At 52.2% G+C, this 16,008-nt stretch overlaps 1 protein-coding gene across 3 annotated transcripts in view; it reads left to right on the top strand.

Moving 5' to 3' along the window:
* Positions 1 to 16,008, top strand: part of ZBTB16 (zinc finger and BTB domain containing 16) — a 208,293-nt gene extending 192,285 nt beyond the window's left edge. For all 3 annotated transcript variants that reach the window (XM_025266867.3, XM_025266865.3, XM_025266866.3), the window contains exons 5-7: positions 2,587 to 2,757; positions 7,934 to 8,101; positions 10,411 to 16,008. In XM_025266867.3, the coding sequence (XP_025122652.3) occupies positions 2,587 to 2,757; positions 7,934 to 8,101; positions 10,411 to 10,640 (569 nt within the window). In that variant the 3' untranslated portion in view covers positions 10,641 to 16,008. The remainder of the gene's footprint in view (positions 1 to 2,586; positions 2,758 to 7,933; positions 8,102 to 10,410) is intronic.

Here is a 16,008-nt window from a genome sequence, read left to right as displayed (position 1 = left end):
GCTGGCTCCCAGAGGGGTTGGAAGGCTTCAGAGAGCCCTACCTCGTGATGTCTACTAGGGCGCTCCTCCTGGCCTGGGCTGTCCGTTTCTAGGGTGGACCTTGGATGCACGGGGGCTCCTGAGCCAGCTGGGTTGGAATTGGTTCACTATGTCATCACTGTGCCTCTTCCCAGAGAAGCCCAGGCAGATAGGGAGACATTAACCCAACTCTGTGGTTTCTGAAATCAGACAAACTGAGGCATTTGTAAATCCCAGCTCCTCTTCTTTCTGACTGTGTGATCTCAGGCAAGTTATTTAACCACTCTGTTTTGCCATTTGTGAAAAGGGGCGTGAGCATCCTGCCGGGTACTGTTGCAAGTTTTAAATGAGATGATGGCATAAATAAAGCGCCTAGCAAGGCCTATAGCTGTTCCCTTACCCTCTGCTCTTTGAGGCCAGGAGGAAGTTCGTGCCCTGGCTGGTACTCATGTCCCCTGCCCAGCCTTCCCTGGACCTGGGTGCAGGTGATGCCCATGGGTGGGATGGAGCATGGCTACAAGGGCCTTGAGGGGTGGGGACGTGGGGAAATGAGAAGGTGTCCTTGCATTCCTGCTAGTCCATCGCAGACCCAGCCATGAATGGGACTGAGGCAGCCAAAAGAGACCCCCCGTTTGCTGTCTCCACTGATAGACCTGTGAGATAGCAGGCTGTCCGTGCTATCTTTCTTGTACCGCCCCCCATTCCCACTGGGAGCTCCCTGATGCCACACCAAGCAGACCTTGACTTGAAGCAGCCAAGCTCTGCCCCATCTTCCACTCTGGACTGACAGGTGCTGTGCCTCAGCCTCTTTCCTGCTTGTGTCCTTTACACAGGGGGTGGGGAGGCAGTGCTGGGCTGAGCACAAGTGATCAAGCCCAGATGCCAGCAAAGAGAGGTGAGCAGACTGGGAGCTTCCAGGGAGAGCTGACATGCTCAGGAAAATGGAACCCAAAATAGTGGCCAAAGTGCCCAAGACCAGCTGGGACTCAGATGGAGGGCTTAGATGCTTCCTCCTTAGGTGCTGATCCCTGGAAAGCCATGGCTCCACAGCAGTACCGGAAAGAGGGTTGACGAACAGAAAAGAGCAGCCTGTCTTTGTAGGGCTTTCCTGGTGGCTCAGTGGTAAAGAATCTGCCTGCCAATGCAGGAGATGTTGGTTTGATCCTTGGGTCAGGAAGATCCCCTGGAGAAGGAAATGGCAGCCTACTCCAGGATTCTTGCCTGGGAGATTCCATGGACAGAGGAGCCTGGTGGGCTACGGTCCATGGAGTTGCAGTCAGACACGACCTAGCGACTAAACAGCAAGAACAACTGTGTAGGATTTCTTGGGCTAGCTACCTCTACTTCTGATCAGCACAGGAAACAACCAGAGTTAAATGAAAATCTCATGTCCCTCATTAGCTTAAAATCTCTTGACAGAGGACTTCCCTGATGGCCCAGTGGTTAAGACTTTGTTTTCCAATGCAGAGAGTATGAGTTCAATCCCTGATTGGGAATCTTAAGATCCCACACGCCTCATGGCCAAAATATCAAAACATAAAACAGAAGCAATATTGTAACCAATAAAGACTTTAAAAATGGTTCACATCAAAAAAATCTTTTAAAAAAATCCCATGACAGTTGCACGTTGGTCTTGGGATGAAGCCTAAAGTTCTAACCATGATTTTCAAGACGCCTTACAAGCTGGCCCAGCCCACTTCTTTGACTCCCTGCCTGTTTTTTCTCTGCCTCCCTAGCTGCACTGTTCTGTCTGATCCTTCTACCGGCCATGTTTCTCTCCAGTTCACAGATAATATTTTTTCTTCCTAGAATGCTGTCCCCATGTCCTCAGTGTGCTGGGAATCATCTGTGATGAGGGCAGGCACTTTGTACAGTTTTCCATGGCTACACCCCCAGGGCCAAAAAGAGAGTCCTACTTGTAGTAGATACTAAAATAGCATTTGTTCAAAGAACGGACCCTTAGGATGTGTGCATTCATGAGTGGAGATGTGGTTAAGAGAATCGGGTCTGTAGCATCAGGGGAGGGTCAGATCCAGGCTGCCTGGGCTTGAATCCCAGCCCTGTTTGCTTGTGAACTCCGCTACTTTGGACAAATTACTCAATCTCTCTGTGTCTCCTTTTCCTTAGCTGAAGGGTGAGGCTGCAGAGGTCCCATTTTGCAGATGGGATGTTTTAAGTGTTACCTTCCAATGATGGCTTTCATCTTCGCTATTGTGGTTCCTCACAGAGGCCCCCGGACACCCCATCTCCTGCCCAGGCTTGAAAAGTCCCTCTGATAGATGGCTTCTTGGTACCCTGCCTTTGACACAGCACTCCAGACAATTGCAGAGTCATTTGCTGCCATGATGTTTTTGATTAATATCTCTGTTTCTCCCACTAGACTTTAGGTTTCATGAGGATGGGAAGTGAGTGGATTTTGTCCACCGGTGGAGCCGTGTACTGGGGGCTCCATCAGCATCGCGTGGCCCGCGCTGCCTCTGGGTTTGCTGCTGAGCGTGGGGCCGGGGGTGCTGTCCTGACGCTCGCTCGTGCTCCAGCCCAGCTGAGGCTCTGCCCCGTTTCCCGCAGGCACGGACATGGCTGTCTTCTGTCTGCTGTGCGGAAAGCGTTTCCAGGCACAGAGCGCGCTCCAGCAGCACATGGAGGTCCACGCGGGCGTGCGCAGCTACATCTGCAGCGAGTGCAACCGCACCTTCCCCAGCCACACCGCCCTGAAACGCCACCTGCGCTCACACACAGGTAGGCTGGCCACGGGCGGGCAGGTGGGCGGAGTCTCTCCAGTGGGGGAGCCCTCGGCCCTTCTCTGCTCAAAGGTCTGGCGTGCAGGGGCCTCTGAGGTACAGGCCAGTGTGGACAGTTCTTATCCCATCCCACCTTGGGGACGTTTAGTTCTCCATATCTCTGTGCCCAACAGAGATGGCTCTCATTAGAAATGTAGGCTCATGGGTCCCCCCCACCCCAGAAACTTCCATTTAGTGGGCATGGTGGGATCTAAGACTCAACATGGTTAATAAGTATTCCCAAAGATTCTGATGCAGGTGGACCTGAAATGAATTTTGAGAAAAATCTGCCTGCTTGGTCTCTGTTTCCCACCACTGGTCCTACTCCACACACACACACACACACACACACTGTATGGACATACATATACATACCATGCACACATATTGTGCTCACATGCCTTGTGCAGGCACATACACTGCACACACATGCACACACACACATTGTGCATGCGCACACTGTGTACACACATACTGTACACACACATTGTGCACACATGCTGTGCACACACTTCACACTCTGCACACACACAGCATACACACATATGTACACACACTGTGCACATATGTTTCTGAGGTCAGCCTTGGGCTCTTAAGGGAATGTGGTGGAAGTGGTCCTGCTTACCAGTTAACAGAAGCACATGTTCACATCGGGCCTTACCCTGCTTAGGGGAGACAGTGCAGGTGTATAAATTGTGAGCCATGCTCAGCCAGTCACTGATGCTGGGGGAGGAGAGTAGCTATGAGTCAGGGGTAGGGGGTGGGGTGCTTGCTTCTGAGACCCAAGGGGCATTGGCTTACTTGCATCATCCCCTACCCCGCAACAATGTCACAGGTGACTTAAAGCCTCCCTTTCTCTGACTGTATGTTGATAAAGGATTGCCCGTTTCTAAGTCTGCATGTGTCTCTGCTTGTGTGTATTCTGTCCTGGGTTTGGGATGAGAGGTGGATGATGGGGCCGGGGAGATAGAGAGGCAGATTCTCTTTCTGGGGGGTGTAACAGGGTGTGTTCTCCTGGCTGCTGGAGAGGGTATAAAAAACTCTGTATGCCTCATGACAGACTTGGCAGGACCCTTTCCTCACTCTTGGGTCTTGTCACAGCCCCAGGATTAAGTGGCAGGCTTTGCTGAATATGGGAGAGGTGGTTATTCATCACAACCTGGCCTGTCCTGCTGGCAGTAGGCGTCCTCACCGAGGAGCCTCCCAGGCTCTTATTTCTGGATGCCATTCTGTTCAGGAGAGCATGTTGCCTTAGCATCACCAGATTTGCTTAGAACTTCTCAGATTTGCTGGCTTAGGACGAGGAGGGGTCCCAGAGGGTAAGGTCCGACAAGAAGGCCAAAGGAGGAGAGAATGCTGGCAAGAACTTTCTCTGCAGTGACCGCCTAAGCATCCCCGGCAGTTATCAGCACCTTCTGTCAGGACCTGCCCCGCTGGGTCCCTAAGCTTGGCTTATCGAAGATGGCCAGTTACCTTTCAGACACTTCTTTTTTATTACTTTTTATTTGTTAATTTTTGGCCATGGTTGCTGCACATAGGCCTTTCTCTAGTCACAGCAAGTGGGGGCTGCTCTCTAGTCATGGCTTCTCATCGCAGTGGGCCCTCTCTTTGCAGAGCATGGGCTCCACGGCACGTGGGCTCCGTCGTGGTGCATGGGCTTAAATGCCCTGTGGCATGTGGGGTCTTCCCAGAGCAGGGATCGAACCCGTGTCCCCTGCATTGGCAGGAGGATTCTTAACCACTGGACCATCAGGGAAGTCCCCCTTTGGCCACTTCTGAGCATGCTGCCTGAGATGATCCCACCCAGGGTCGCCCTGCTCTGCCCATGCTGTCTTCTCAGAGCTCAGATACCGAAATGTCACGGTTCCCTGGGTCAGTCATGGCTCGGATCCATTGGGAGGGACTGTTTCCAGACATCGCTGGGAGAAGTACTTGCTTAATCTAGGAAACATGGAGCGTGTGCGCTGCTTGTACACACACAGACCCACACCCATCAATTTCACACCAGCCAGGGCCTGTGCACACAGCCCTCACAGGCCGAGCACACCCCCACACAATGCCTCATTAATATTCCGTTGTTCTTGGCCCATTTGCTGCTGGGGCCGGGTGTTTAGCATCAGCAGCTGTGTTTGGTAGGTTAGTCCAGCCGCGCTGTTGGCATTGATGGATCCCTGATTCACATGGCTCATCATATAATAAACTCTCAGCTGTGTTGGAGGGGTGGCTGAGGGGCTGATGGGATGGGGCTGGGGTGGGGAAGAGGACATTGGGCTTGGCCGGTGCCAGGGAAACCAACCAGGTGAGGACGGATCACTGGGGTCACAGGTGCACTGGGCAGGCCGTAGGGGGCTCTAATTAGTCTCGTTTGTCCTGCACTTAATGTCAAGCTCATTAAAGAGGCTACAGAGTTAATCAACATACCACAAATTGGATTTTGAGTTCTGCAGCCAGTTTTGTGTACATTATGGCAACACTGACACGATTAACTCTCAGGGTGAGGATTTTGGGCCAGGTGCTTCAAAATCCGTGCGTGTGTGTGTGTGTGTTGGTGTGTGTGTGTTGGTGCGTTGCTGTGTTTTTTTTCCTTCCTAAATTTTTTATTCCTTTCCCTGGACTGCCTCTAGAGATTTCCTATTTAAACTCATTTAATGTGATCCACTTCATGATTAAATTCATAAAAGTCTGATCAAACCAACCTCTCTGCCTTAACCCTTTGTTTTTTAAACTCTCCGGGCCCCCTCTGGAGGGGGGAAGATGCAGACAGACGGCAGTGCCCCCCACCCACCTGCCGAGTGGCTGCCGATGTACGTTTTAATTACCGGCTCCGGCTGAAGTCTCACGTGGGCCCTGCCTTATTTATTTATTTATATCTTAATGAGGATACTGAATCCTTGATTAAAGTCGTAATCGTTGCCGATTCACTAAGGCGGGTGGGGTTGGATGTCAGACGGCGGTGAGCGCAGACACCTACACACACACAGTGGTGTGTGGGGCCAGGCACACGCAGATCACCCCTCAGTCTCTTAGACACACAACTAATTAGGACCAGGGTCTGCCTGGGCCTCATCTCCCCTGGGACTGGATGAGGCTGGGGGCTGGGGGACCGGGCAGTCTGCACAGCCCCGCAGCGAGAGGGCAGGCAGATGCCGGGAACCCAGACCCCTGCTCATCCCCAGATCTGCACGTGGGGTCCTCTCCTCTGAGCCCAGGGCAGGGCCCCTAGGGTGGTGGGGACTGGCGTGGAAGGATAGCTCTCCTCTTTGAGCTTCTTCCATCCGATGTCTCAATGGAAGTGTTCCCACCCACCCCTCTACACCCTTGGAGCATCTTGCAAGTCTTCCTCCCGTGAGAGAGCCCGCCAACCAGCGGACCCCAGCGTTCTCTCCCCACAGAGCCTTAAAAACCCTTCAGAGCCATCAGAAGAGATGAGAATATATGTGGGTGCGGAGGCCTGCCTTCGAGAATGGGGAGGTTTGGTTAGAGGCCTGAGGAGGGGAGAGAGAGAGAAGAGAGTAAAATATCATTTTAAAGAGGAAGTGAAGGCGCAGGCATGCAAGTCTATAACGAGAAGGACAATTTATGCCCAGGCACGAGCGCAGTTTGACATGGGGATAATGAAAAAACGTAGGTCATTGTGGATGACTTAAACCTTCAGCGGCTGAAGAAAATGTATGAAATGCAGAGGACATTACACGGTTGGCAGCCTCGCACATCTGCAGAGGGACAAGTGAAATACAGTGGCCATTCTTTACCATAAACTGTGGTTGTTGGAGATGCAACCCAGAGAAATTGTAATTACAGTGACAAGACGAATCAGCGATATTTAAATATTCATGAACAAAGTCTGGGGTGATCAATCTATCTTTATTGTCTGTGCCTTCACTCCTGTAATAAATAAGTAGCTGAAGTCTTCACCTTTCATCCCCCCCCCACCCCACCCCGCCACCGAAGCCCCCACTTTGGGTACAAAAGGAAGGATACTTAATCCCCACGCCCCAGCCTCTGACCCAGTAGGGGACTTCAAGGTGCATTACAAACAGGATGCTGATGGGCATAGATGCCAGGCCAGGGAAAGGGAAAGGCCGTTGTCCCCCAGCTTCACGTACTGACATTTTGTGAGCACCTTGATTGGATTTGACTCTGTGCTACGTACTGAGGCCACAGGGATGAGCGAGGCTTCCTTCTGGCCCTTGTGGTGCTTCTGTTCTACGGGCACAGGGGGTGTCACAACAGATACAACATGGCATGTCAGGCATTAGTCTGCTGACCGACATGAGTGTCCAGACCCCGGAACTGGATCTGGATCCCAACTCGGCTCCTTACCAGTTCTTTGACCTTAGGGACCCTGTTTAAGTGTCTTTAAAGATCTCATGTTTCTCATCTGTAAAATGAGAATGATACTGTCTTTCTTGTAAGGTTGTTGAAGTGATTATGTGATACGATCTGTGTGAGGTTCTCAGCACAGTGGTGAGCACTCAGTGTGGGCCATTTTAATTAGCGCCATGAAAATTGTACTGTTACTACAAAAGGGATAGAATGCTGGACATTTCTTCTCTCCGGAGATAGAGGAGAAAGTGACTCAATTTGCCTGGGCTGGGGTGATGGGAGGTGGCGCTAAAGGGAAACTTCTGAACCGTCGTGACACGTGACGTGGGTTTTGATGGGTGACTAGGAGTTTGTTAAGAAGAGAGTATCATACAGAAAGAACAAATGCATGAAACTGTGGAGGAGGGAAAGAGCAGAGCCACTGAGAACATTGGAGGGATTTTTTGAGGGTAGTGGAGTCAGGCTGGAATGGCTTTCAGCCTTGACCTAGAAGAAAGGAAGCTGGGAGCAGGGTCTCGAAGCCCCTGGGTCTGCTCTGCCCCCAGGGCGCCTGCTTTCTGGGGGCTCTGTCCTCCCTGACTTAGATGGGCTCTCTTTTCCCGGGACTAGCCCTCGAGGCATGGATGACCATGGGGCCGTGTGTGCTCCCCATTAATGCTAAGGGGCCGACGGCGGGGGGCTCCTCGGTCCTGTCTGCAGGTGGTGAGGACAAGCAGCCTCGTCCTTCTGGTGCTCTGATCCTGCCCTCATGTGCCCTAAGGAGAGGGCGGGCCGAGGCGAGGGCCTGATGCAGCCCCTTGTCCCCACAGGCGACCACCCGTACGAGTGTGAGTTCTGTGGCAGCTGCTTCCGGGATGAGAGCACACTCAAGAGCCACAAGCGCATCCACACGGGCGAGAAACCCTACGAGTGCAACGGCTGCGGCAAGAAGTTCAGCCTCAAGCACCAGCTGGAGACGCACTACCGCGTGCATACAGGTACCCGGGACAAACAGCCGGCTCCGGGCTGGGGGCGGGGCAGGTGGCTCCCCAGAGAGGCCCAGGCGAGGATGGTCCCAGGCTGAACCAGGGAGGAACGGCTCCTCTTAAGGCTTAGTATGGCGACCTGAGTGCCACTACCTCCTGGAGAGGGCGAGGCAGACATCGCTAATCGATCACACTTTCCAGCAGCCCAGAGCAGCCACACCAATAGCTCGCAGATGATGTCCATTCATGAATCCTTAATTAGGGTTCACTTGGCCCGATTAGCTGAAAATGAAGGCTAGGATGATTTCATGTGACTTGAGGGTTAGAATAAGACCCTAGGGGACATTAAGTTAGGATTTACAATGAGGGTTGGGAAAAATCGTATGTTCGACTGAGTTGAAAGATTAGAAAAGCCGATGTTTTTACTAACCCCTCCATGTGTATAATGTTTTACCATTTCAAAGGGCCTTCCCCTTCTTTTTTACGTGAATGTGAGCAACTGTTTTCTTAGGGCCTGAGGACAGAACAGGTGGAAGTGGTCCCGATGTCCAGCACAGCCAGAGCTGGGAGCAGGGGAAGCTGGACCCGGCCCCAGCCTGCCTGGCAGAGCCACCATTCACACGTTTTTCCAGCACTGCCCCCCACCTCCTTGTTCATTGTTATCACCTTGTTTGCTTAAAATCGGCATGATGGAGCGAGTGAGTGAAGTCGCTCAGTCGTGTCCAACTCTTTGCGACCCCGTGGACTGTAGCCCCCCAGGCTCCTCCGTCCATGGGATTCTCCAGGCAAGAATACTGGAGTGGGGTGCCATTTCCTTCTTCATTCACGGCATGACCATCTGCAAATGCTACAAAATCAGGGCTTTGTGGAGAGCCTGTTGTTAAACACTTACCACCAGCACACTGCTGGGTTGGAGGTAGATATTCAGAAGGACTTCCTTTGAGGATAAGAAGTGGTGGAAGGCAGTGGAATGTAGCCAAACAGAAAGCCTCCCCTGATCAGGGGAAATAGCTGCCTGAGCAGAGTTAGAAGGGAGAGGCGATTCCCCTGGCACTGGTGGGGAGGGTGTGAATTCCTGGGAGGGGAGGTGGATGGAGGGGGCAGTAAGCACAGGATATGTATTGTCTCAGGTCTGCGTTGGGCCACACGGAGAGGATGGGGTGGTCATTGCTGACAACTGGAATGACCGCCAGGATTTTGCAGAGCCTCAGGGGCTTCCTTAGCCCCTTGTGGGAGATGTGACCTGGCAGGTGGATCATTAAATGCATTGGCACTGACTATCGTAAATAGCCGGTCAATAGTTAGATCACTTTGGCTGTTCATTACTTCATTATTTGCAGGGGCCTCTGCACGGAGGAGTATCGATAGCGAGATGGCTGGCCAGTTAATTACTGTATCGAAACAAGGTTCTGCTGCGTCCTCTGCTCAGCTCCAGGGGACTGTAACAGAAGGGTGGGTGGTCACAGCTAGGACGTGGGCCACAGGCTCCCAGGGTCTCCATCCCTCCCCCATTCTAGCTCGAGAGGGAAAGCAGGGTCCAGGGCAGATTCTTCGAGTCTTAGAGGAGGAGGTACCCAGGGGTAGCATGCTTGCCAGACTGGGGTTCTCTCACTCTTACCACCCCCTGCTCCCCACCATCTGTAGCCCTGAAAGAACTCTATCCCCTTGCTCCCCTAGAAGGAGCTGTGTGCTAAAGAGCCATCCCTAAGGACTTTAGAGGCTTCGAGGGCACTTTTCTAGATTTCTGTTTCCTCTCTCAGGAAGGAGAGAGTCCACACGCTAGAGAGAGTTAAGAGTAAGTCCAGGGGCTGGAGCTGGCCCACACATGACCACTACCTCTGTGTGGTTATTTATTGGGTTGGCCAAAAAGTTCCTGCAGGGTCCCAATACCCAAGACTTCCCTTGTGACTCAGCTGGTAAAGAATCTGCCTGCAGCACAGGAGACTGGGTTGGGAAGATCCCCTGGAGAAAGGAAAGACTACCCCCTCCTGTATTCTGGCCTGGAGAAATCCATGGACTGTATAGTCCATGGGGTTGCAAAGAGTCGGACACGACTGAGTGACTTTTGCACACACACACACACACACACACACACACAATACATTAGCTATGGTGAACAAGATTAAGAATGTAATATACCGGAAACTAACACACCATTGTAAATTAACTACACTTCAATTAAAAAGAAAAAGAACGTAGGGTTGCAGTCGCACCCGTGGAAGAGTGCTGGCCCAGAGGGACTGAGCGTCTCCAGCCTGAGTGGGGGTCCCCACAGCCCCCTCCCTCTCCCCTGGCTTCTCCTGACCCCTCTCCCCGCACAGGTGAGAAGCCCTTCGAGTGTAAGCTGTGCCACCAGCGCTCCCGGGACTACTCGGCCATGATCAAGCACCTGCGAACGCACAACGGCGCGTCGCCCTACCAGTGCACCATCTGCAGCGAGTACTGCCCCAGCCTGTCCTCCATGCAGAAGCACATGAAGGGCCACAAGCCCGAGGAGATCCCGCCCGACTGGAGGATAGAGAAGACGTACCTCTATCTGTGCTACGTGTGAGGCCGGCCTGAGTCCGCGGCGGGGGAGCGAGGAGCAGGAGGAGGAGCGATGGAGCTGGGTGGAGTCCAGGAGGACCGTGCAGGGCAGAAAACACACACACACACACACACACACACAGCAAAAAACAAAAAGCAAACGAAAAAAAGCAGAAAGGAAAAAGAGAAAGGAGGAAAAGGAAGTCTCGGAGCTGTCTGGCTCTGGTTCTGTCTGGGGCTCCAAGTGACCCGGATGCCTGGCCCAGCCCCTCCACCCAGGCCTCCGTCCCTCCTTTTCTGCCTGGGGGTCGTCGGCCTGCTCTTTTTGGGTGGGGGTGGAGGGGGGTGTTTGTCGAGCTCAGATGGTGGGATGTTTCTCTCTTCCCTCCACCCAGATCCTTCTTTTGTGTCCGGAATTAGAAACTAGGAAAGGGCTGTGGGGCCCTCTGGTCAGAGTCAGACCATCCCTGCCTGCCGTCCCCTCACTGACTCCTCAGAAGGTGGGGGGCTGAGGGATGGGTGGGGGTGTGCAAGGGGGGCCTGCAGAGGTGGGGGCTGGGCTGGGTCACTGGTTGACACTCACAATGGCAGCTCTCATTTGCTGGGGGGCACACTGGGGTGGGGAGGAGCCCTCCCGCCCTTCCCACTGCTCAGTTCATCTGTTGCTTGCTTCCTCCGCCACCCCTGCCACACCTGGGTGTCCCTTCACAATCTTTTAGGAGCCTCGGGGCTCTTGCCTGCTCCCCGGCTCCCCTTGATTCCTGTCCTCCCAACCCCCCATGGATCGGAGTGTCTCCTGCCTCCTCCGGCTCCCTGATGGGGAAGCTGGGTCTGACTAGAGAGCCCCCCCCACCCAACTTGCACCCTTTTGCTTTCTGAAAAAATGCAGACAAATTCAGTGGAATAGCCCATCCCAGTCCAGCCATCCTGAGCAAGACTCCTGCTGAGCTGCTTTTGCTTCCAAAATGGAAAAATTTAACAACTAAATACATCCTGTCGCACCAAACAAACACAGCCCCTAGGAGGAGGGTTCCGTCCATGAAAGGGCTCGTGGCCCGTGGAGGGATGTGATGTCCTTCTCCAGAGGTGCCCTACACCTGGAGGGGGGGACCCCTGCCCTGGGAGGGAGTTGGGGAGCCGTGCTGGGGACCCTTGTAACTCATGGGACCCCCCCAGGCCTGGTGCTCTCTGCGGGGAGACCCAGGTCCAGAGGGCTGTGCAGAATTCCTGACTCCCAGGGGCCCCCAGGCCACCGAGAGGAGGCGTTGAAAGCGCTTTGCCTTGTGTTCCGTTTTGCTTCTGTTCTTTGTCCTCTGTTCACCTGTTAGCACATTGTACTTGAATTACCTCAGTTTTTTGTGACCTCATGAGCTTTGTTGACCCCTGTATCTCTGTTTTGGTTGGGGGTTGGAGGAATGGGGGAGAGTGTTCTTTTCAGTTTCTTGTGTAAATTAATAGCTGGTTTAATAGACTTCAGCTGGCCAAGGCCCTCCCCATCCCCTCGGACGAGCCTCCCAGATGGAGGGAGCTGTGCAGAAGGAGCTGAGTACTCAGGATCTGAATGGGAGGCCGGGGCAGGAGGTGGGTGCCCGCCGGGGGCACCGCAGGACCACAGCTGGCTCCGACCAGGCATGACGTCCCCAGGCCTAGAATGCTCTGGAGCGAATCCCACCTTTCTTACAGTTTGCTGGGTCCTCCAGGTCTGGGGGCCTGTGTTCTTCAAATCCTTTTTCACGCGTGTGGCCCCACCTCCGTGTGCATTATCACTGCCAAAACTGGCCTCTGGTCTCTTTGCAGGGCTGGTTGGGGACGAGACGGCCCGTGAGTTGTTGCAATGGGGCGGGGGTGTTGTTTTTCTCAAAGCTACCTCTTACGTTTGTCCAGTTCTTTTGTTCCCCTACACACCTCCCATCCTGCTGCTCTGCGTCCCCCACTTCTCCCCAGCCTCCCCGCCCCCTGAATTTTTGGAAAGCACATTTGCAATATTTGTGTTTGCTTTGGGACGGGTCTTCCGTTTCATCTCATGCTTTATTTGTAAGAGTTGTTTGTGGGTTTTTTTTTTTTTTTTCTTCTTTCCTTTCTCTCTCTGAGAAAATTGTGGCTGCGTTTTTATCTTTAGATTTTAAAAAGAGGTTTAGGGAAGTGGTTTGGGGGAGAAGGGTTGTGAGGCATACAGGGAAGTCGGAGGGGTGCGTGCTGCTCTGACCACCCTCTGTTCCTGGGCCCCATCCCTTCTGTTCTCCCCTGCAATCTCGCCCACCAAATCTGAAGGCCTTAAAAGTGGTGTGTTGGGGGGATATGGATTGGGAGGACTGTGTCACTAGACCGTTGACTGGGGGTGATAACGTAGGGAGGATGCTGTTTTGCAACTATAATAATGATTTAGTGCTTTGGAAAGGAAAAAAAGTTAAACTTGAAATATGTAACTAGAACAGTTGTCGTGTTTATAATGTGAAAAGAGTGGAATCGCTGGGGGAGGGGCAGTCCGTAAGAAATCTTTGTGCACTATTGCAGCCTCCCCCAGTCCTGGAAGAAGCGGGGACAGGCTGGCCCTCAGGGGATCTATAAATCCCAGAAAACAGTGTTTGAACAGCAAGATATCATTCACCTTAGGTGGGGAAGGGAAAAAAAAAATCAAACTATTCCATAGGCCCAGCTGGCCCCTCTCCCCCTCCCCCTACCCTTCCTACACAGCCTGGGTCTCCTCCCCTGTTCATAAAAGCTGAGAGGGTTGAGCTAATATTTACAAATTGTAATATTTTTGTAATATTTGTTAGTTCCTTCATCAGTTCTACCAGACCTTGCCCTTTTCCTTTTGTAATGTGAATAGGAAAAAGAAAAAAAGACAAAAAATTTCACCACCACCGCCACCAAAATGTCCCTTTGTACATGCGTGTGCGTGCGCGTGCTTGTGTGCGGTTGTGTGTTCAGTCATGCAGTATTGTCGTAATCTGGTGTTGCAGCGCTGGATGGTACTTAATCAGCCCCTGCCAGCCCCCATCATCCCAGAGGGATCCTGGTCGAGAGATGGGGAGAGAGAGGGTTTGGGTGTGGGGTCTCTGAAGGATGCTGAGCGGGGAGATCTCTGTACCTGGCTCTCCCCTCCTCTCCCACAAAGCCCCAGACTCCTGAAGAGACTCCAGCATGCCTCTTGCCCCAGCTTCCTGCTCACAAAGACAAAATGATTCTGACCTTGCCAAGGTGGTCGGGCCTGATGGCCAAGGTGAAGGTCAGAGGTGATCTGGAGGCTTTAGACGTGTCTGCACAAAGAGGGCTAAGGAGACGAGGAGGGCGGAGGCCGCTCTTTGCCCAGGTGAGACCCCAGTGTTCTTACTTGCCTCTTCTTTGCCACCTGGCTCCTTGGCCACCCCTTGCCTCTGGCTGTGGTACTGCTGACAACCTGACTTGCTACTGCCTTATCCAGCACAGTGAGCTTGTCCAGTCTGGGAAGTCCAAGTTGACTAACAGTCCCTTTTCTGTGTTCAGCTCCTAGAACTGTGCCCCCTTAATGCTTTTGGTGACATTTCCCCCCTCACTCATCCGCTCTTTCCCTGTTCACTCCTTCACTCATTCAAAGCATTAAAGTCCTATGTGTATATAGGATAGACAAATATATAGAGAGATATATATATAGCAAGAGAGAGATATAAAATAGTAAATATCATTGCTGCTTTGGGCTGCTTTGGAGGAGGCCACGAATACGGGGAAGGGAGATGTGGGGTGTAGGGGTGGGGAGGGAGGCTGGGGGACCCAGTGATTCAGTACAATCCAGGGATGCAACGCGGGCTTGTTTAATCTTTGTGCCTGAACAGTTTTTCCACGTGTAGAAAAGAAAAAAAAAAGGAAAAAAAAAAAAAACTGCTGCAATTTTTCACAAGTGTATGGTACCCTTCTGGATGCTGTTGGTACATCTGGCTGCTGGGGTGTCAAGGCCTTGGAGGGACAGAGCTGACTGGCTCACCTTCTTACAGGGGACTGAACAGTGGTGGGGGGCAGCCTTCTGACTCTGGGGGGTGCTGGGGGAGATTGGTGGCCAATTCCCTGCAAACCCCAAGAGGGCAAAAGCTGGGGGCACTGGACGTTAAGACAGAAAAGTGGAAAGCGAGCAGCCTGTGTTCGTTTTTTCCTAGGCCTATGTCAAATCAGTTTCCCCCTCCCGTCTTTTTTCCCTCCATCTTGGAGCTTCGTTGGTGGCACTTAACCTGATATTTCAGTAGGAGGGGAAAAGGCCAGACCAGGCCTATACGGTGGGGCTGCTGGGTGGAGCGGAAAGGCACAGCCAGCCAGGAGAAGGTGTGCAAGACAGACCAGGGGAGCTGGGTCAGGGGAAGAGGGCTGGGGGCAGAGGGCCTTCAGGCCCCACAGCCCTGCCTCCCTGAGCCCTTGGCATCCCACTTTGCAGACAGGGTACCGGCCTCCTGGGGTGTGTCATAGGAGTTGTTCACATAGTGTTATGCATGATCTTTGTAAGGTTAAGACGCCGTGGTGGTGCACCATGACATCCGACCCATATATATAAAGATAAATATATATATATATGTATGTAAATGATAGCACTGTGGGCTCTGCTGCCCTGCTGGACCAAGCAGAACTCAGCCTTTTGGTTTGGGTATTTTGTTTTGTTTTGTTACTTGTTTGTTTTTGTGTGTGTGTGGCTTGTCTTCTGTCATGACGGCACAAGTGCCAGTCGGATCGCGCTGTATTACAGAGTAGTGTTTTTAATTAATTGATGTTCTAGTTCATGTCTACCTCAGCACCTCCTCTTAGCCTACTTTAGGAGGTTGCCCAATTTTGTTTCTTCAATTTTACTGGTTACTTTTTGTACAAATCTCTCTCTCCCTTTCTCCCTCCCTCTCCTCTCTCCCCACTTCTCTCCCCTCACTCCCTCCGTCCCTTTTCTCTTCCCTCCCCTCTCACTTCTGTTTGTCTTACTCTCTCTCTCACTCTCCCCTTCTTGCCCCGCCCCGGCCCCACCCAGCCCTGCACCCCCACGTTGTGCTTGCCGGCCCCTATCTGTTCTAAGCCCGAAGCAGTTCACCCGAACTTGTGCGGTCCTGGTTGCAGCTTGCCGCATCTGCCTTCGTTTCGTGTAGATGGACGCGTTTCTTTGTAATTTCAGTGTTTCTGACGAGATTTAAAAAGAAAAAGGAAAAAAGAAAAAAAAATGAATTTACTGCTGCAGGTTTTTTTCTCTCTCTCCATGTGTCACTAAGTGAAGTTTGTGCCTTCTATAGCAAAGAGAATATTTTTTACATCCTACTAACAGTAGATTTTTTTGTAGTGAACATTTTTTGTATTTTTATTTATAAGTCTCATAAGAAAAATAGCAATGTTCAGTTGTATACCTTGAATCTGCAGTTAGAAGAGAATAAAGTTAATTCAGTTGTCTCTGG

Source organism: Bubalus bubalis, chromosome 16, assembly GCF_019923935.1.
Source record: "Bubalus bubalis isolate 160015118507 breed Murrah chromosome 16, NDDB_SH_1, whole genome shotgun sequence".
NCBI lineage: Eukaryota > Metazoa > Chordata > Mammalia > Artiodactyla > Bovidae > Bubalus > Bubalus bubalis.
This window is presented reverse-complemented; position numbering and strand designations above follow the sequence as displayed.